This window comes from Lepisma saccharinum, chromosome 14, assembly GCF_977018435.1.
Source record: "Lepisma saccharinum chromosome 14, izLepSacc3.1, whole genome shotgun sequence".
NCBI classification, from domain to species: domain Eukaryota; kingdom Metazoa; phylum Arthropoda; class Insecta; order Zygentoma; family Lepismatidae; genus Lepisma; species Lepisma saccharinum.
In genome coordinates, this window is record NC_139242.1 from 72,823,321 (window position 1) to 72,844,904 (window position 21,584).

The 21,584-nt window shown below is 36.5% G+C and overlaps 1 protein-coding gene across 2 annotated transcripts in view; it reads right to left on the reverse strand.

Annotated features, from left to right (window-relative positions):
* The window catches only part of LOC145999021 (receptor-type guanylate cyclase Gyc76C-like), a 507,155-nt gene that overhangs the window by 24,107 nt on the left and 461,464 nt on the right, over nt 1-21,584 (reverse strand). For both annotated transcript variants that reach the window (XM_083135910.1, XM_083135911.1), the window contains exons 4-9: nt 11,730-11,943; nt 10,049-10,195; nt 6,985-7,166; nt 5,491-5,656; nt 3,069-3,226; nt 1,740-2,033 (exon numbers count right to left, since the gene is read on the reverse strand). In XM_083135910.1, the coding sequence (XP_082992036.1) occupies nt 1,740-2,033; nt 3,069-3,226; nt 5,491-5,656; nt 6,985-7,166; nt 10,049-10,195; nt 11,730-11,943 (1,161 nt within the window). The remainder of the gene's footprint in view (nt 1-1,739; nt 2,034-3,068; nt 3,227-5,490; nt 5,657-6,984; nt 7,167-10,048; nt 10,196-11,729; nt 11,944-21,584) is intronic.

Consider the following 21,584-nt stretch of genomic DNA (forward strand, 5'->3'; position numbering starts at 1 on the left):
ACCGGACTATAGGCAGGATAAGGTAACAACTCAAACCTGTCAAGCTCAGCCAAGGTGTTGGTCACTCTTCAAGACCGGTGACTCGGAGCATTGTCATTTTGCAGCAGTAACCCATCCTCCTCGTTAATTCCGGGTATTTCCCGTTCAGAATGGCATACACTCGGCGTAATTGTTCAGAATACACTTAACCTGTTACAGCATGACCTTCTGGAACAAACTCATAATGGACAATCCCGTCCATATTCCACCACACACTCAGCATGAGCTTTTTCCCAAATCTGTCCTGTTTCACATGGGCGATGGCCTCCTGTCTTCTTTTCACCCACTGTTTACGTGTATCAGAGTTTTCAGAAACACCCACTTCTCGTCTCCTGTCACAATTCTCCTCCAAAAATGAAGATCATGCAGGTTTTGTAGCAATGTCTGGCAAATTGCAACTCTGCGCTGGGCCTGCACCTCTGTCAGCTGTTGCGGACTTTGTCGGGGCTTTTTATTGGTGTAATCCATGTCATGCAAGCGACGGTTACTGTCGATTTGGATGCCCCAACCACTCTTGCTAACACACGTGTGCTGGATTGTGGTGTAGTATTCACAACATCCTGCAGAGACTCGTCAATGTCTATAGGAGGTCGTCCCGTGTGAGGCTTGTCCATGAGGTGTAGATCACCTGAAGCAAATTTTTTAAACCAACGGGAACCTGTCGATCGATTCATCACTTCTTTGTTCTCCACACGACAAATTTCCTCCGCTGCCGCTTTTGCTGTTAGTTGTTTCTTCCATAAAAAACGTAGCACTGCACGAAGTGCAATTTGGTCCTCACTCACCGTGCCCACTTTAACTTCACGGGAACACTCGCTACACATGAAGTGCGTGCCTTCACTTGATCCCACGAACCTGTCCTCTATGCCTGCCAACAGCCTTTCGCCGGTGGCACCACCTACCCTCGCAAACTTCACCTCTTGGAGCTCAGTGTGCTGATGGTGCAGGACTTCTGGGACAGCCTGGTATTATATAGTGAGTATCACGCACTACACGCAAAAAAATTCTTCACAATGAGATGCTTGGAGTGACAGTTAAGAACATCATTTGGGGAAGGCATAATATAAAACCTGTTGAGTAAAATTAAGCTAAAAAGGGCACCACACAAAGTTTGATGTACATATGCAAGAAATAGATTAAGGTATTTTAGCAATTTGCCCACTCTATAGAAAACCGATTTTATGCAGATTTTTATATAAGATATCTCTAATATCTCCAATTCCATTAAGAATATTAGATGAGAACACAAAGAACAAAGACTTAAATATAACATGAGGTAACCTATTAAAAGATTATAATTCTCATAGATAAAGTTGTTATTACATGAGTCACATACCCGGAGCCAGAGGAAGTTAGTGGGGTTAGGTGGCACAACAGCCGCAGACTGAACCTCGCCTTTCAATAAAGGATAATTGCATTGAATTGAATCAAAATGAAATGAATTAAACGCATTTGACTCGATGTAGAAAGGGAATTAATCCTCTTTAAATCATACTCAAATTTTGCACCCACCCCCACTATAAATATTGTTGATCCGGAGGCCTTGGTTGTTACTTGTTAACTGCATTACTAGTAATTAGTAACTTCCAAAAACTACCGTTTTGCCACAGAACAAATGAAAATTACCTTGAACATAACAATACAATGAAAAATATTTGTTGGAATTGTATCTAAGAGAATATATAAGCAAAATGCAATACCTTACTGGGTGAGGACATGATATCCTTTCCACGGTAACCATATATTTCATCTATATTTATTTTCCACAGGAGTCCTTCGATTTCCTGCTCAATCTTCCACTTACGATAGATACTAATCGTTATCACTATGGCACAAAACAGCACCAGACCCAATGATCCGGCAGCTATAATACTAGTCATGTTATTGTCATCTTTAGCACAGAGCTCATGATCAAAACCACAAATAGGTTGATATTCTGGCTTAAATCCTCCGGGCCATTTGATTTGTTTGCTAGGATCATTCCACTTGTACTCCTGTAATCAATAACAAATTAATTAATACATATCAATAAAATTGGTGATGGTTTCAGAAGGGATGCATGCAATGAGGCACTTCATAAATTTGATGAGGGAAAATTCCACTTATTTCTTGTGGAGCTACAAGTGAGTCCCATCTCAAAAATCCAGAAAATATAACAATGAATTTACCAAATTTTATGCACTTTATTAATTTCTTTTGCAATGGGGAAAAAACCCACCGTACTTGGAGAATTGTTTCCTTTAGACCAATCAACGTTCTTAGTGTATCTCACTTCGAAAATGGTTTTAAATTGATCTGATTTGACTTAGGTTATTTTCTGCCTCTTGGCTAATTTGCGAAGATGGGGTTGAGTGATGAAATTGATGAATGGACATTCACAAACAACCAAGCCCGAGCATGATTCGAACCTGCGACCCTTGGCGTCTCAGTGCGATGTGCTAACCACTCGACCACAGGGTCTGGCGAAAATGGTTTTAAAAACACAGAGCAACTTCATATATTAGATAGTACAAAATGTGAAATTTTTATGTTAAAAAATTAGATGATAATAAAATTTTCTGTGACTTAAGTAAAGCTTTTGAAACCACAGACCATGACACACACTTTAAAAAACTAGAAAGATATGGGATTAGAGGAATTCCTCATATGAAGATAAATATGGCAACATTACCAAGCACATTTCAAATACCAATACAAATAATCTTGGTATAACCTATATCTAGGTTATATCAATATTTCATCTAAAGGCAGACATACAGAAATTTATAAATATGTGTGGGTTTATAAAGAAATTAAACGTAGCTATCAATTTCTTACATACATTAGTATTATGATTATTCTTGAAAATACTAAGAGCTTGAGTATTACGCATATTGCAATGACTTCGAGCATAAGCAGTAGCAAATAATAAATTAAATGACTCAATAGGCTGTCAACCTATATGGGATCCCTGAGGAACAAAAGAAAAGGAGGAGATGTAAAAACACATATGTTGATTAGAATTTAGTTGCAAAAAATTGTTTACTTACTACAGTGTCTCCTTGATGTAGGAAAAGACCAACAGGTACCATGTGATGGTCACAGGTGAAGTTTTTAGTTGTCCTACGGTCAAATTGTAAAGCTAACACACTGTAGTTACCTTCAGAATCGCCATTCCTATCTATTTTCATCATTGTACCTGTAACACCTACAAAGAAAACTTTCATGATACAACCCCATCGTGATTTCAATACCTTCTCACCAAGACTGTTGCATAAACATTAAATCAAAATGAGGTATTTATTGATTAAAATTAATTTTTCTATAAAAAATAAACCCAAAAAGATCATGAACTATATTTCCTATTTTTTCTATTGATTTCAGTAACTTGCTGCTATACTGTTTGCTTTGGGCCTAGTGTATTGATTAACAAATATAAACAATTTATTTTCAAATTGGAACAACAATGCAAGTGATATGTGAATCAATCTGTAATAATTTTCATAAGTAACTTAAGCCTAGTATATTGATTAATTAACACACAGCATTTTAGTAAATGGCAACAATGAGTCACTGAAATTAATAAGCAAAAACAATTTTACAAGTAACCTGGATTTTTGGGTTCGTTTTTTGAATATTTATTTATTAAAATTTCCAATACAGCAGAAGCCATTTTAAACCAGAAAAACAACAGTAAAACAATATACTAAGATTAAAAACACACAAAAAAGGATAACATAAAATAAACAAGCCAAAACAGTACCAAGGCAAACAGATCAGTTTCACAAAAGCATTACTTACTTACAATTTTTTCTATGTTGGTGATAAAAGATGAATATGAACTAAATATATCTATTTGGTTTGAGATGATATTGAACTGATTCGGTAGCCTATGGAAAAGTGATCGTTGTAGTGTGGAAAGTTTCCATGCTCCATGTTTTATGTCTAGGCACTCTGAGGGAGAGTTCGCGGATTGAGATGCTGCATCTTAAGTTTCCATTTTTCCATTTATGGTCTTGTATAGACCATAAAGAAAATCAGGTAGTTGTAAAACTTGAAATTACACTCTGAAGTATTTCTACTGTATTGATTTGATTTAGCATCACTTTTGTGTCATTTTTGGCTAAGCACGACGATGATGATGAGTGATGAAACTCATGAAGGGACACTTACAAATAAGGCCATGCCCAGGTCGGGATTTGAACCCCAAACCCCTGACATTGTATCATGCTGTGCTAACCACTCTGCCATGGAGGTTGGCTGATATTTTTAACATAATAAATAGTTTCATTCCAGTATGTCCTTTAAAGTTGATTTTCATATTTTGTTCTCCTTTATTTTAACAAATTAATTTATGACTAGGGCTCGGAAGTTGAGGAAAAATCCTTTTTTTTCCTTAGTGTCCAAAGACGAGGACCAACATAATATGTGTTCATTTTAGGTCATTGTAGGCCACAAAAAGGGTGTTTTTTTGTTCTTTTTTAGCCTTCTTTTAGGCCTTAACGGCTCTTTTTTTGCAACTTCACCTTCTTTCGACTAGGTTTTTACTGCCCATTCTCAATTCTAATCATCATCAGTTCATCACCTCTTAAACATCCTTTCTGTAGTAAAGAAATAAAAAAAAGGGAAAGAAATAAATATATTTGAACCAATTCCTGAAACGAGAGAAAAACATTTTTGGATGACTGAAGCAGGTACGGTACAAGGTCCTTTAACCGTAACTTGTGTGGAAGGTCGCGCTGTAAGTGGCAACTTTCTCTTGTTTTGAAGCTTTCAGCAAGGTGTATACGACCAGACAGCACACGCCTGCAAAGATCTCAAGCTGCCGTGCAGAGGGAGGGGATGGGGAGGTTAAAACTGACGTTATTAATTAATTTGGATCACATTTATACGTCCTTTTTTCCATTTTTAGGTCCTTTTTTTAAATATTTTTAGGTCTTTTTATAGGTCCTTTTTTTTTTGGCAATTTATAGGTCTTCAACTTATGAGCCCTATTTATGACATTTTCCAAGAAATTTTTGATAATTGGTATTTAACGAATACACATACAAAAACACACACTTGGTTGTTATTATTATCATTATTTAATGCCTGTGGCGTTGCAAGGAATTTAGTGAAATTTGACAGTTTGAAGAATTGCCCACATTGTTGTAAGGATTTTGGGAATTTGTAATTATTCATGTCAAGAATATTTTCTGTCTGCATGTATGGTTTAACTTGATATCCATGTAATTTGTGAGCAAGAAACTATTTTGTTGTAAAATAACAATGTGCTGAAACAGAGTAAAGTAGAGGGGATACTACATTTAATTTGTTATAGTGAATACTATCTTTTACTGTTTTTCAAGCACCCATTGTTTTGGTTTTAGAAAAGCCCTAATCCTCCCCTCCCACTCTCCCAAGCCCACTACTGGCTACAACATAGATAATTTGAAAGTTTTGCATTCTACAAGATTAAAATAAAATACTTACTCTCATAGGTTTGATTGCTAACTGCTCTGATGATCTTGGTTCCGTTTTTTGATTCAGTCTCAATAATTTCCTGTGTAATGTTTCCATGCTGCTTCAGTACGAGATTTAATGCTCTGGCATACAAATAAACTGCATCATAGAGATGGGCAGCAAATATGCCAACATGCTAGAAGACAGTTCCAAAGAGATTTATTACACACTATATATTTTTATGTCAGCCTACTAGACAAGAAAAAAATATACTTGACAAATACCATAAAATGTACTACAATCGCATAACAACTATCCATGCATTTGGCTAATTTTACATAATTTACCCCCCCCCCTCTTTTCTGCCAGTTTTAACTGTTACATTATGCTACGACTTCTCTTCAAAAGAAAGTAAACTGTCGTTGCCCCCCAGTTTTGACACTCAATTGATTCTACTGTCTTGAATTAAACAAAAATTAACATTTCAATAGACATAGCACAGATTAAATACACATATGAAGTAAATACCAGGTGGTTATAATTAAAGTGACGGTGTTCAGAGTGTTACAGCACGGGCTGTAATGAGAGTAGCAGTCTGAAACTTAGTAGATATGCTAATGAAGCAATGCGCTTGCGAATTATGAAAAAAAAAAAAAAAAATAGTTCCAATTCTCTCCACCAGGGTAAAAAATGGCGCTGTAAGCAGTCAAAACGGAATTTTCCGTAACTCTGGCGTCAAAGTCGGTGACATTGCCTAACCATTGTGTAAGCTCCCTGGTTGTTGTTGGTGACGCTTGTTGCTTTTTCCTTTAGTAATGTTCATGTAATTCGAATGGTGAAATTGTAGCGATATTTTTTTACAAAGAGTATTGTTTTCTGCGATTTATAGTGCATTTTTCCTGTAACTATACCACGTTTTTACTGCTTACAATGCCATTTTTTATCCTGGTGGCGAGAACTGGAACTATTTTTTTCTTCATAATTCGCGAGCGCATTGCTTCATTAGCATATCTATGAAGTTTCAGACTGCTACTCTCATTACAACCCATGCTGTACCACTCTGAACACCGTCACTTTAATTATAACCACCTGGTATGATTTTAGAGCACAGCTAAAATTCAATACAGACATGTTATTGCATGAATTGGTTATTGTGAAATGCAGCAATAAAACCTCTGCCACGAAAGCATAGAACTGGTAGTGGTATAATAAATAAATAATAAAATAATGGAAAATATAAATTTTCTTCCTGCAAAATCCAAGGGTGTGGCTTATTTGAGGGTATAGGATACTCAAATAAATATGGTACTATCATCACCTCATTAACTAAGCACACTGAGTACAGGATTTTGCCATCTAAGGTCACAGTTTCTTTCATCTATTTCATCCAATCATCCATTGTCCTCATCATCATGATTAACTTAAAGAGGTAGACGACTGACGTTAAATATTCAAAAGCAAACACTTGCTACCGTTTTGTTCCTAGAAGTTACTGTATGCACAAGTTAACCTATCTACACTTACCTTTTGGAAAGGTAAAGGGTGGGTGAAGTTGAAAGGGTCTTTCTGTGTATAGGTTCGAACTTTATCTTCAAATTCTGAGTAGTTCACTGGTGGTGTTGATACGACGACAAAGAGAGATCTGGCTCTCTTCAGAAAACCTGGTTGTTCATTACAGTTCTTCATTTGGCCAAGATCTCCAGACTCTGCAACAATAAGTCTTTTTGAGCACACAGTTTGGACATGTTCAATGCAATTGCATAGCTACACACATAGTTAATAGTTAATAACCAGTGGCATATTCTGAAAATTTGACCTGCTTTATTGCAACAATTACTATTTCTTGTATATATTTATTACACATTAATTAGATATAATAGAAATTAAAATACCAATACAGGCATGCAAATAAAACAAAAACAGAAGTCTGAGAACTTAAAAATTTCCGGCATTTTATGTATATATATATATATGAGAAAAGTTGGTTTACTGGGGGTAAACCAGGTCACATGGGAGAATACGCCAAGGATAAAACAAGGCTGTGATCTACGTGTCTCTTAAACATTGAAGTATTAATGTATTTTTGGAGATTCACTGCCCATTTCGACTATAGGTCAAACTATACCTTGGTTTATCTTAACATATACAGGGTGACTAGTAATTAGATGTATTCCCTGAAAGGGGTTAAAGTAGAGACAATTTGCAATAAATTTGACCATATGATACCCCGTCCGAAAATTAGTTTTCGAGATAATCGAGTTTCAATTGTTTTTTTTAAAAAATGACAATTTTCCACATTAAAAGGTGAATTGAGAAAAAACTGCTCATTGTATGGAACTTATTTCAGCGTTTTCTGATAGCTGACAAATAAGTGGTTCATTGAAAAAAAAGTTTTTCTCAAATAACAATCACATGTAAGTAACGGGTGGGTCTAAACTTACAAGTGGTGATAAAAAAATGCACTCTTAGTTTACTTGGCAACGTATTAATAACAAAAATGGTATGACACGAAGCGTACAAATTACGTAAATTACTTCCTTGTGACATCTGCTATCCAACAAGGTACAAATGTTGCAAACATACACATTTGTGTACAAGAAATAATACTTCATTCATCTTCATGTGAATGGAATCAATGAACAATACAATTAAAGAACATTACACGTCTTTCTCAAAATGGGCACCTCCGTTACGAGTGCAGGCACGCAGGTTTTTACGGACATTTGTTCTCTTAACTCGTGATGTGATGGTGTCCTTGATGTGTTGACCAACTGTTAAGATCCTCTCCCTGAGCTGCTCTTGCGAGTTTACCGGTGTCTTGTCATGTGGCTCCAAATGTAAAAGTCGCAAGGCGTCAAATCGATAGGGGGATCGAGCTGGGCAGTCATCATGATGATAAATCATGTCACGTCTTGTAGCTAGAGGCACATCCTCCAATAACATTGCCATCTCGTTCCTGAAAAAATGTTCATAAGTGATGCCATTTAAGATTTGGGGCAGGAAAAATGGCTCGATGAAATGATTGTTGATTACGCCCATCCATACCTCTGCTTGGGCGTGCGACAGTGTCTGGATGAAAATTACCCAAAGAAATGGATTGGCCGAGGCTCGATCCCCCGATTTGAAGCCTTGCGACTTTTACATTTGGAGCCACATGGCAAGACACCGGTAAACTCGCAAGAAGAGCTCAGGGAGAAGATCTTAACAGTTGGTCAACACATCAAGGACACCATCACATCACGAGTTAAGAGAACAAATGTCCGTAAAAACTTGCGTGCCTGCACTCGTAACAGAGGTGCCCACTTTGAGCAAGACATGTAATGTTCTTTAATTGTATTGTTCATTGATTCCATTCACATGAAGATGAATGAAGTATTATTTCTTGTACATAAATGTGTATGTTAGCAACATTTGTACCTTGTTGAATAGCAGATGTCACAAGGAAGTAATTTACGTAATTTGTACGCTTCGTGTCATACCATTTTCGTTATTAATACGTTGCCAAGTAAACTAAGAGTGCATTTTTTTATCATCACTTGTAAGTTTAGACCCACCCGTTACTTACATGTGATTGTTATTTGGGAAAAACTTTTTTTTCAATGAACCACTTATTTGTTAGCTATCAGAAAATGCTGAAATAAGTTCCATACAATAAGCAGTTTTTTCTCAATTCATATTTTTATGTGGAAAATTGTCATTTTTTAAAAAAACAATTGAAACTCTATTATCTCGAAAACTACTAATTTTCGGACGGGGTATCATATGGTCAAATTTATTGCAAATTGTCTCTACTTTAACCCCTTTCAGGGAATACATCTAATTACCAGTCACCCTGTATATGAGCATGAATGCATTCACATTGTTACATGCCTTGTAAGATTTTAAAAATATAATTTGGAGCATATTGGTCTGATGGAATTTGTAAATGCACTACATAAGATGAGCTGCACTGCACATGCTGATATTGTTGCACATATTGTAAGTGATATAATTTGGATTTTTCAATTAACATTATAAATAATTCTTACATTTCTTTCTGAATATTTTCACTTGAAATTGTAGATTGTCTATGTAGTAATTTTCATAGTGGAAGAAGTAATAAAAACTTAATTGTACTGACTAAATCTTTCCTTTTTTAATAATTTTAAAAATTTTGTCATAATTATTATATTTATAAGTCTAGACAAAGACATTAAAATTTGGAGTATTAAAAAGTTTAATTACTGCAAGTACAATTTATTTATGAAATTTACTGAATATTGTTAATTATTATGCATTCAAAATAAATTGCCAATAAACAAATAATTAATGAAAGTGGAGTAGAATGACATTACTTTATACTTTTAAGAGTATAAAATACAGTAGAGACAAACGTTCCTGAGTATTCTTACGGAATGAACTTAGATTCCCATTTCATCTATTTATGTCATTACGATGCGAGTCAAATGATATGAGATTTCCTAACAATGTGACGCATCTTCAGAGCCAAATTTACTTTTGGTGAATTGCCTCATTACGAAAGTACAAGCTACCTAGGTATTACAATTAATCTTAATTCAACTCAATGTGATGTGGTAGAAATACTTACTCCAGAAATACTCGATGGGGCTGAGTTCATGGTATGGAATTTTATCGACATAAATAACCATATACTCTCCATTCTCAAATAACTGAACAGCTTGCATCGAGCTCATGAAATCTATGAGAGCAGATGTACGACCCAGAAAGACATAAACTGAAAAATAAAAGAATACAATTCAAACATGCTAACATTGCATGACAGACTAGAGAAAGTTAACATCTTCAGAAATTTTCAGCAGGTGGGCTCAAAATTTGGAGCACAAAATTATATAATATAAACTTACAAATAGATGATAATCAAATCAATTATGAAAATCCAGTTACATTTTTAGGTTTAGTTATTGATGACAAATTAAGATGGACATATCATATTGATCATGTATGCAAAAAAGTAGGGAAAAACTTATATCTCATAAAACTCCTAACACAATATCATGTGTCTGAAATAAACACAAATCTATACTATGGACTTGTATATCCATACCTAGAATATTGCATAATAGCATGGGGAGGAGCTGCGCAGGAATACACTCAAAGATTGCTTACTCTACAGAAAAGAGCAATACGGTATATGTTCAAAATACCAATTAGAAACTCACGTAGAGAATTATTTAGAGAAAATAAAATTATGACCATATATTCCCTATATATTTACAAAGTAATTGAATATGTACTAAAACACCGTAAATTAGATAAGAATTCGACCGTCCATCAGCACAACACACTTCAAAAAGAGAACTTCCACATGCAAGCACACAGACTTGTTCTCTCAGACAAATCACCTCATGTTGCAGGAATAAAATACCATAACAAACTTCCCACCCACCTCAAACAAATTACAGAAACTCACAAGAAACTGAAATCAATTAAACAGTATTTAACAGATATACCTCTATATAATCTCAATGAAATTCAATAGTTAAACTGGATTAGTAAATTGAAGCATTTAAATTATTTTGATATTGTATGTCTCCTATATTTGGATTATCTCTTTTACAAGTTTAGTATGTGACACTTATAACTGTTTATGTTTAACCCATATGATTTATTTGTATTTTTGTGTTTGCATTTTGTTCTTTTCATTGTAATCCTACTCCATTTGTAATATTTAGTATTGTATGACGTTTTCCACACCCATGGATATAGGTCTACGGAAATAAAGAATTTATTATTATTATTATTATTATGAGCATGGCCACTGTCATAAATTTGTGTGGGGGTAAGCAATTGTTGATAACTTGAACAGAAATAACAAAATAATAATTATTATTATTGTACAATAATAACACACGCATGATAACTTTCTTGTTGATCCACCACAAGACTACATATCCAGAACTGCTTTCATTATATTTTTATATTTCATACAGTTAACGTGCTGAAATAAATAGATAACTTTCTCTTGGTGTGTATGGGACTGGTGGTCACCCATCATCCTGAAGAAATTTGAGAGCTACGAATGAGTTGCATAACCAGATCATGGAACCCTATACAACAGCTGGTGCTGACCACACATGATAACCTCATAACTGCTTGGATGATCACCAACCTCTGCTGAGGCATGTGGGATTGAGGTCAGCAGTCGGTCCTCTTTACAGTAAAAATTTTCCCTTTAAAATCTGGTCTCTAGTAATAAGGTAGCCATGCTGTTCACAGCAGTATCAAATTGTAACTAAGGATTCACTTACTCCTAGTTCTGTTCTTGGTGTTTTGAACAATCTCGTGCCATGCGCTGTCCGACAAGCGGTTCAGCGAGAATTTGATGAAATGGTTGATCGTCATGTTGTTCTTCTCGGCTGAGTTCTGCAGAATCTTGGCCACCGACTCACTCTCGTCCTCCCAAATGAGAGAGAACTTCTTCCAGTCGTAATACTGCAACAGAGCAATCACCGACTTGGTCACCTGCAAGAGAATAAGAAGCATGCAGAATAAAATTCATCAGGGTTTTTGGTACTTTACTACGCCCTTGACTTGGTTCCTTATTATAAAGTAACGCTTGACTAACTTCTTAAAATGCACATTTATGTTAGTTTTAAATCTCGCATGTAGGTTGTTCGAGAAGCTTCAACCAATCGACAGTTGCCAGGCGATACTCATGCTGTGTCCGAAAGGTGCAAGACCGTACTTCAAGCGAGGATCCTCCGAGTATGGTTTTGGAGTGCGGTCTTCAAGTAGTGGATTGGAAGTGTTGTCTTTCGAATTGCACTTTGACTGCAGCGCCAAATACGATCAGTAGATAAAACTGAGTACTCGTTGTTTTCATCGCCATTTAAACACTTGTTTTTCACCATAGAAATGACATAGCATTATCAAGTGCTCGTACACATACATTTCCACACATTAGAAGAACTATAACCAACAACTTGCTGGCCCATAACGTATATCTACTTGTGCTGCTGGCTTTCTACCTCCATGATTTTAAACAAATGAACAACGAGTGTGGAAACCACGTGACCTAGTCACCAACAATCGTTACTGCACGCTGTGTACTTGCGTCCTTCTGTTCTTGGCGCTTTCGAACTGTACTAGGTGACATCACTTCCGCCAAGACCATACTCCAAGTCTGCACTTTGTACCTTTCGGACAGAGCCTAAGTCCACGTGGTAGCTAATGTTTATATATATATATATATATTTTTTAATATGAATGACATTTTATCGTGAATTCAACTAAATGTTAACATTAACAACAATGTGCACATTTTGCAGTATGTTAAGTGAGGAACAGAATGGTTTCATCCATGTAGTGTTCAATTTTAAAATATTTAAAAAACAAAACATAGCCAGGTGTATTAATAGTGACCCACGGGTATTCATCACGATGTGTTTCTATGTTAATTCAATATACATTTTCAACCACTGAACAGATTTCTATGCACAGTAAACAGAATGACACGCATTGAATGAAAAGGCATCGTTACAAAACACTCAAATAACCACAAACTATTAAACATCAAGTATCAAAATGTGTTTTAAACAAGTCTGAAAAAAAAAAACATGTTTAAAACACTTTGTTTTAAACATTTGTGAAAAAAAACAAAGCCATGTGTTTTAAACATTTAAAACAAGCTGTTTAAAACACTTTTGTTTTAAACATGCCAACCCTGCTCGTGTTTTTGAACTGAGACAGGAACCATTGCACTTGTACCTTGTAGAAGAAAACCATGCCAGTACAAAGATTTGCATATCTTTCTGATATTTTTCCACAACTGAATGTATCTCTACAAGGTTCAAGAGAATCCTGCAACTATCAGACAGCCTTCAAAAGGAAGCTGCTGCTTTGTAAGAGACAGATTAAAGATGAAAGCATTGGCGATTGCTCTCGCACATTGAGCATGTTAGAAGAAACAGGACTACAGTTAAATGAAGAAATCCAAATATAGCTATATGCCTGTTTATAACATCTACTATCCAGTTTTTCTTACTGTCTGTACGGGGATATGGGGTGACCTTCCACATAGTACACCCAACTGTCAACCTCACTTCCACATAGTACACCCTGGAGGACTGCATTTTGCAGACTAACGAGGCTCTGGTGTCTGGCCCTATGGCCAGTATAATTCTCTGTGTTGTCCTGTTTTTTGTCCTTATGTGTGCTTTGCAGCCTCAGCATTTAACCGGTCAGAATATTTTCATATTTTAGTTACACGATATTACAGTTATTTTAGTTATGGTAAGGAGCTGGACCCTGTATAATGTGGCAAGTGTAAAATAGCTGAAGTGCTGATGCACCCAAAATTTTAAATTCAAGTTCTTACTGTCTGTATTTATCCTTTATATCTCATGAATATCACATTGCTGAATGAATTGATGCCAGCTTATAAACATTAAAAAAATGTACACTACATGTATTAATCAAACCTATTTATATTTTCGTTAGCTGTATGTGTACCAACGGTAAATAAACACATGAAGAGATTTTGTGTTGATCTTTCATGGTCACGTCACATGTATTTATCGGTTATTATTGAGGGGAGACGGGTGCAGATTTGAAAACCCCTGGTATGCTAGTTTGTTCCTAATATGTAGAACCCGGATACTGACCTAAAAACCCACGCATTTTTGGTCCTGTGCTCAGATTATGTTTTCAGCATAGAAGTACGTAAATTACATATTACCTATAATTACCTGTTTCGACTGTTAGTGCATGTTTCTGTTATTAGTGCTTATAAGTGGCTAAAATGTTTCAAAAGGGGAACAAAATAATCAGTGGCATGCCCAGGATTTTCAAAAGGGGGTTCCTTTTACTCTTTTTAGTAGCCAGCCCTTATTTTGCCATCTTTTCCTGCCCCTGATGTTCATTTTATTTAGGAATACTGTGCCAAAGTGGGAGGAGTATGACCAACCCCTCCTTGGGCACGCCACTAAAAATAATGTTTCAATTGCGAGAAGTGTGATTTTGTGGATTGAGGGAGCACAAAAAGGTGCTCTCCTGTGACTAGAACTTAACAATGAATATTGAAAAACATGATAATAAAGAGCGAATGCACCTTGACGTCATCATCAATGTGCACAGTGCATGGTGGACACAGGGAAGTAGTTCATCCTCCTGATCTGGATCTGGGTCTGGCGTGGGGCACTTCTAGCTTCTAACAGCCACTACCTGGCCCACCTAACCTAACCACCAGTGGTGTATACCGGGTCCAAGATCTGGGCTATCTCACTATGTCATGTGGTCCTAGACTATGAATAGAACTCCTAAGAAATCAGGTTGCCAACTCATAGGAAATCAGGTTGCCAACTCATAGGAAATCAGGTTGCCATCTCATAGGAAATCAGGTTGCCATCTCATAGGAAATCAGGTTGCCAACTCATAGGAAATCAGGTTGCCAACTCATAGGAAATCAGGTTGCCAACTCATAGGAAACCAGGTTGCCAACTCATAGGAAACCAGGTTGCCAACTCATAGGAAATCAGGTTGCCAACTCATAGGAAACCAGGTTGCCAACTCATAGGAAACCAGGTTGCCAACTCATAGGAAACCAGGTTGCCAACTCATAGGAAACCAGGTTGCCAACTCATAGGAAATCAGGTTGCCAACTCATAGGAAACCAGGTTGCCAACTCATAGGAAATCAGGTTGCCAACTCATAGGAAACCAGGTTGCCAACTCATAGGAAACCAGGTTGCCAACTCATAGGAAATCAGGTTGCCAACTCATAGGAAACCAGGTTGCCAACTCATAGGAAATCAGGTTGCAAACTCATAGGAAACCATGTTGCCAACTCATAGGAAATCATGTTGCCAACTCATAGGAAATCATGTTGCCAACTCATAGGAAATCATGTTGCCAACTCATAGGAAATCATGTTGCCAACTCATAGGAAATCATGTTGCCAACTCATAGGAAATCAGGTGACCAACTTCAGAATCAGCATCATCATCTCACTGATATGAATAATATTAATTACAATTTCTGATCGATTTTTCTCCTGTATTTTATTCTCTAGACTTCAGGCTTCACAGATAGCCTAGCTAGCCTAGAATATATGCTTCTTCTAACCGCACATGCATGCATTATTAGAACTAAGCAGACTTGTAGGTTAGGAGCACCAGGTTTAGCAATTAGTTTTAGTGACTGTTGGCAGCAGGCTATGCCCCGCATCAGACCCAAGAGGAAGCCCGGGAGTCACTTTTTGCCTTACAGCCGCCCCATGACCGAACACGTTGAATGGTCGATCTATAATCTCGATACTGGTTTCAGGTTCGAATCCCAGCCTGGACAGAACTGTTCCTTCAATGCCCCGTCATCATAAATGAAGAGCATATATACACTCTAGAACCTTTTTAATGGCTTGAGGTAGGAACAAAAAAAAAAAATGATTTAGATTCTGTTTTGAACATGAATAAATAATGTATAGATTCATCATGCACTGTATTGACAGTATATTATTGTTGTAATGCTCATGGTATTGTAAATGAAAACTGGTAACTTTTCCATTGCAGTATTTCATAACAGCCTATATGTCACTATATTTTACTATATTTCATGTGTACATATTCTGTATTTCATTGTACTATTATAGTGCAAGGTTTAAGATACTGTAAATACAAATTGGAATGATCGATATCACTGCATGAAAATGCAAAAAATGTGATTCATGGACGAAATAAATCAATCAATCATTAAAAATAAAATAGGCATCGTAAAACATAAACCAGATTATACTATAACGATAAGGAGGCATCTCAATGTGTATCAGATGCTCCAAACATGGTGTGGTTACTTGTATAAGGTAACATTTACAGTGCAGTGCTTCATTGCATTAGGCTATGTTGTACTCAATGATATTTTATTATATTCCACAGTTAAAATTAATCATCTTAAAGTAGAGCCACCTATAATGGATAATAGTAATAAACCTAATATACTCATGTATTGTATTGCCATCGTATTATTGTATTACAATCTCACTATATTTCACTGTTACCATAAATTGTATTTAATTGTTTTATTATACTGCATTGTTCATGATATTGTAAACAAACTGACATGTCCGATATCACTGCATGTATATGCAAATAAGTGATTCATGGATGAAATAAATCTTATCTTCTTAACTGCTACCATTAAAATCCTCTGCATGCATTATGAATGTATAGCGACTAATGTTTAGGAAGCATTAAATTTTGGAGGAAAGAATTTGAAACTGAGGCCTTTCAATATTCACAATTTGCGAAAATGAATGCCTCTCATGTGCCTTTTTCTATTTTTAGTGCCTATTATCGTGCCTGTTTTCCACATTTTAGTGCCCTTTTGCCTGCTTATTTGGGCAGCTCTTAGTGCTTAGAATCCAAGCTCTACCAATAAATTGGAACACAGACATCAATGTCTGAACTGGGATTCGAACCTGGAACCCATGGCGCTGCGCTGGCTACTCGACTGACTAGACCACCGCGGCTCTACCAATAAGGCGTCCGAAAATGTTATCAACTGACAGAAAGTGTGCTCCCAGCATTCATTAGAGAAACTAACTAACTAACTCCCTAGCCTTCTTAAACCCGAAGGTTCATGGCTGCAGCAACACAGGCCTTCCATCTTTCCCTATCTTGAGCAAGATCTATATACTCTTTTCCATCCCTACCGATTTCCCTTAGGTCCATCTCAACGTTGTCCCTCCATCCTCGTCTTGGCCTTCCTACAGGTCTCTTACCATCAGGTTTCCCAACAAGAATCCTGTAAACTCCTCTTTCCTCTCCCATTCGTGCCACATGGCCTGCCCACCTAAGTCTTCTTGATTCAATTATTCTAATAATATCTGGACATGAATACAAATTATGTAGTTCTAAATTATGTAACCTTCTCCACTCACCTGTCTCCTCATCCCTTTTAGGTCCAAAGATTTTCCTAAGGATCTTATTTTCAAATACTCTCAATTTATGTTCCTCAAAGGACCAAGTTTCACACCCATATAATACTACAGGCAAAATTACTGTTCTGTATATTTTAACTTTTAGCTTCTTAGATATTAAACGAGAAAACAAAAGTTTATGAAGAGAGAAGTAACATGCATTTCCTGAATTAAGCCTACTTTTTATTTCCTCTGTAATATAATTTTCATTTGTTAATATTACTCCTAAGTATTTCAATTTGGAAACTGGTTCAAACGAGTTGTTATCAATAATTAGATTTTGATTATTACCTAACACTTGGTTTCGGCCTGTAAGCATATATTTAGTTTTCGCTTTGTTAACTTCCAAACCTATCTCTTTAGCAGTCTTGAAAAATATTTTAGCATTATTCTTAATTGTATTCACATCATCCCCCAGTAAGTCTACATCATCTGCATATGCTAACAACTGAGTCACACAATTTAATTTTAGTCCTTCGTTAGTTTCTTTTACCTTCCTAACAGCATATTCTAAGGCAAAATTAAAGAGCAATGGAGATAATGCATCTCCTTGTTTTAACCCATCATGAATTGTAAATTTGTCAGACATATTAATATTAATATAGAGAAACCAGTAGCTAATTAGTTGAGAGGCAAGTGGAGAAGATAGTTCGTAGAAAGGTGCATTAAAACAGGGCACGTGATCTACTTCTGCTATTTAACATGTGAAAAATCCGAAGCGAGAATGTTCGCCCTTTCGTTCAACTTTTCAATATAATCGTTCCCAACCAACGATAAAACGTGCTGGCATATTGCATATTTTCCAAATAACCTTCCTTTACCTCCCAGGAGTCTATCACCAGCCTCTCGTTGTACTTTGATTTTCCTGAATGTCAGCTTAGTCGTCGCATTTCCGTTAGCCGTCTTCGGATTTCATATTCCCCATTCTTTATCCCTTTCCTTCTCCGAAACACAAAAAACAGGCGCTGCCAAGCTTTCTTCTCGTAAGCGTTTTCTTTTTACCTTTAGAGAAAGAGGGGTGGGGGGATATTTCGCTACGTGACGTAACGGAGACGTTTTCCGCATTACAATCGAACGTCTTGTCGCGTCTCCTGCTCCTGTTCTCGAACAGGAAGGGCGCGCTCTTTTATTTATATATTCTTTGTTATTTTACGTCGCTTTTTTACCCCTCTAGGTTAATCGCAGGGGATAAGAATGAATGATGAACTGACACCTGATTCGAACCAAGGACACATAATTTGTCCTTTCTCTATCATGTACAGGTATCATAAGAATTATAGAATCACGTGCAATTAAGCGTTTTAAAAATTCTTAGCATATATTAAACAAAACTAAATCGTTTCGGCGATACACAGGCATGTCCACGTTACTCATGACCATCACAAATATAGTTTCTTCAATGATATCATAACTTTTACCATTTGAATTTTATAAAACCTGAATAAATTCAATATTCAGATGAATATGCATAATACTCAAGTAATAAATTTGATGATATATGAAGGGAGGCCAAAAAGTTCTTACCCTCACCATGTAGTAGGTGTACTAGAGATTTGTAATTTTACACAATTGTAGGTGGGCATCTTAAGAATTTGTTTGATGAATGGGCATCTTAAGAATTTTGATGAAAACGCTCCCCCTGTCCATCAAATACGCTGCCGAAACTGACAGAAAAGAAATCCAGATGCGAATGAAGTAGGTGGATATAAAGTGACATGAGGCACCCTAACACAAGCAATGTTTCAATGAGATCATTGGTGAGTTGTACATAAGACGTACCGGGGTAGACAAGAACAGAGGGTCTATTATAAGATACATTGTCAGTTGTATTGTCTCTGTTTGTAGAATATTTCTAAAATATTTCACGGACATATGAATTACCCTGTATGTATATCATATCGGGGAAAAAATTTGGAAGTGGCAAGATACAACTGTTGAACAAGATCCTTCTTCTGATTCAAATGTTCTGATCAACTACAGACGTCATTTTTACGTGCTACAAGAAGAAAGGTGATTTTAAGGGAGAGAGATTTTGATTTTGATTTTTACTTATTTTACTTCGCGTTTTCTGCTTCTTGGCTAATTTGCGAAGATGGGAATGAGTGATGAAATTGATGAATGGGCATTGACAAACAACCACGGCCGAGCGGGATTCGAACCCGGGACCCTTGGTTAAGGGAGAGAGAGAACAGAAGAGAGATGAAAAGAGCGGTACAGAAAGATGCTAAACTGAGAGAGCGGGAGAAGGAGAAACGGAAACAGAAGAGAGATAAAAAGAGACGAAAAAGGAAATAAGAAGGATGACAAATAAAAGTTCGATAGGGAGAGACAACGAAAACTGGAGGGAAACAGAAAAAAAATGATCAAGTAGAGGAAGTGAAAAAAAAGAAACCTATAAGTAAATAGGACACGTGAAGAATAAGTGGACATTTCCCCCTATTACTGAGTAGGTCAAGTGACCCCTCCCTTCACCTTTCCTGCGAATGCCCATGCAAATTTCATTAATTTCTAATTACATATAATCCTAGTTTTAAAAATTCCTACATCGCAGTGTAAAACATGTTATTTAGAGAGGAAAATGGAAATCCTTAGAGACAAATTATCACAGAGAAATTAAAGTGAATTTTTTCCTCTTAAAATGACATTTCGCCAAACAAGCGGCAGGATGGAAATATGGCATAACCGGTTCACAAAGGAGCATTAATTACGCGTACCTTATATTAAAAACTGGATTTGTTGCCGGAACCCATAATATAAGAATTCCATGGTATCATGTTACGTAATTACGTAACAGCCCATATAACTGAAATTATTGGCGTCAGTGATCTACCGGTTAGCGTAAAGAACTACGCAACCGGGTTGCCAATAAGATGGAAATGCGTCCTTTGGTTGGTCCAATACCCATCTAGAGGTAAAAACGTGATGTGAACTAACTGCAATAGGTATTGTTATTAAAAAAATACTAGAGCTGTGTTTACGGCAGAGTGAGCACTAATAAGGTGTTCCGGGCTGTGTGTGTAACCTACCAAATTCCAAACAGACGGGTGATTCTACAAAGTCTGAATTTGTCTAGTCCGTCTATTCACCAAATTCTACTTTCCTAGATGTAGCACCGCGATCGTTATAGGTGACTGACGTAGTAAAGTACAGGGTGTTTGCGAAAGAAATAGTGAAAAAGGAACTACCACATCCTTAAAATTATAGCATTAATTCCTCGAAGTTAATCGGAAAGAGAAACTTAAAAAGTTGTTTTTTTTCTGAGATTTTTCTGGCTTTTCCTTGTGTCAAAATACTGCCTGTTTTCTCCCGAAATAGCGGTCCAAATGCAGGATGCTGTGGAGAGAGTTCTGCCTCGATTTACTTGCATTTTATTCAGCCTATATAAAACGTACTGTGCCTTCTCCGGGGTTCACAACTTATCTCTACACGTATGCTCGTGCTCCAGGCTCGCTTCCAGGACATCCGACATAAATGTTTTGGCATCTTCAAGGCAATTCTATATTTCAGAGATCTGATATTTTATTTTTCACTAGTTTTTCCCGGGGCAACCCTGTACAGTACTTATTGTGATGAAACTTTTTCAGCTTTTTCTAGAAGCATTAGTTTCCGGTGTGAACTCTCTCCTTTCACCTATAGACTGTTGCGTCAGTGGATGAAGCAAGCAACGTGATTGGTCACTTGCGAAATTACCTTTCCTACGCGTCACAGAAGCAGCTTGAATTAGCCAATCAGACGAACATATTCATGAAGCATTCCCGGGCTCATATTCTAATGAAGGTAGGAAGTAACGCCTGCCGTATTGTAGTTTAGTCATGTTCCTTTTCTCAACGAGAAAAATTACAACCCATACGAAAAGTTAAGTTTCAAACGTTTTACTTGAAATATAAGAATCAGCGGTAACTGTTCGATCATTGCTTTAGCAAAATCAACATTTAGAAAATAATGACCACGATAAAGAAAATTTAATTCATTATTAAAAAATAGATCTAAGGCAATAAACACACTGTTACTTTATTTTCATCTTTATTTGGATTGAATAATCGATAATCAAAATGTGTTCTCACAATATTTGAGAAACTTGAAGGGCAACAAAGATAAAATTTCATGGGTTGAAAGATGCATCAAATATAGCTTATTGATACACTTATTGATCTCTATTGGACAGTCTCTCCACGGGATTCAACAATCCACAT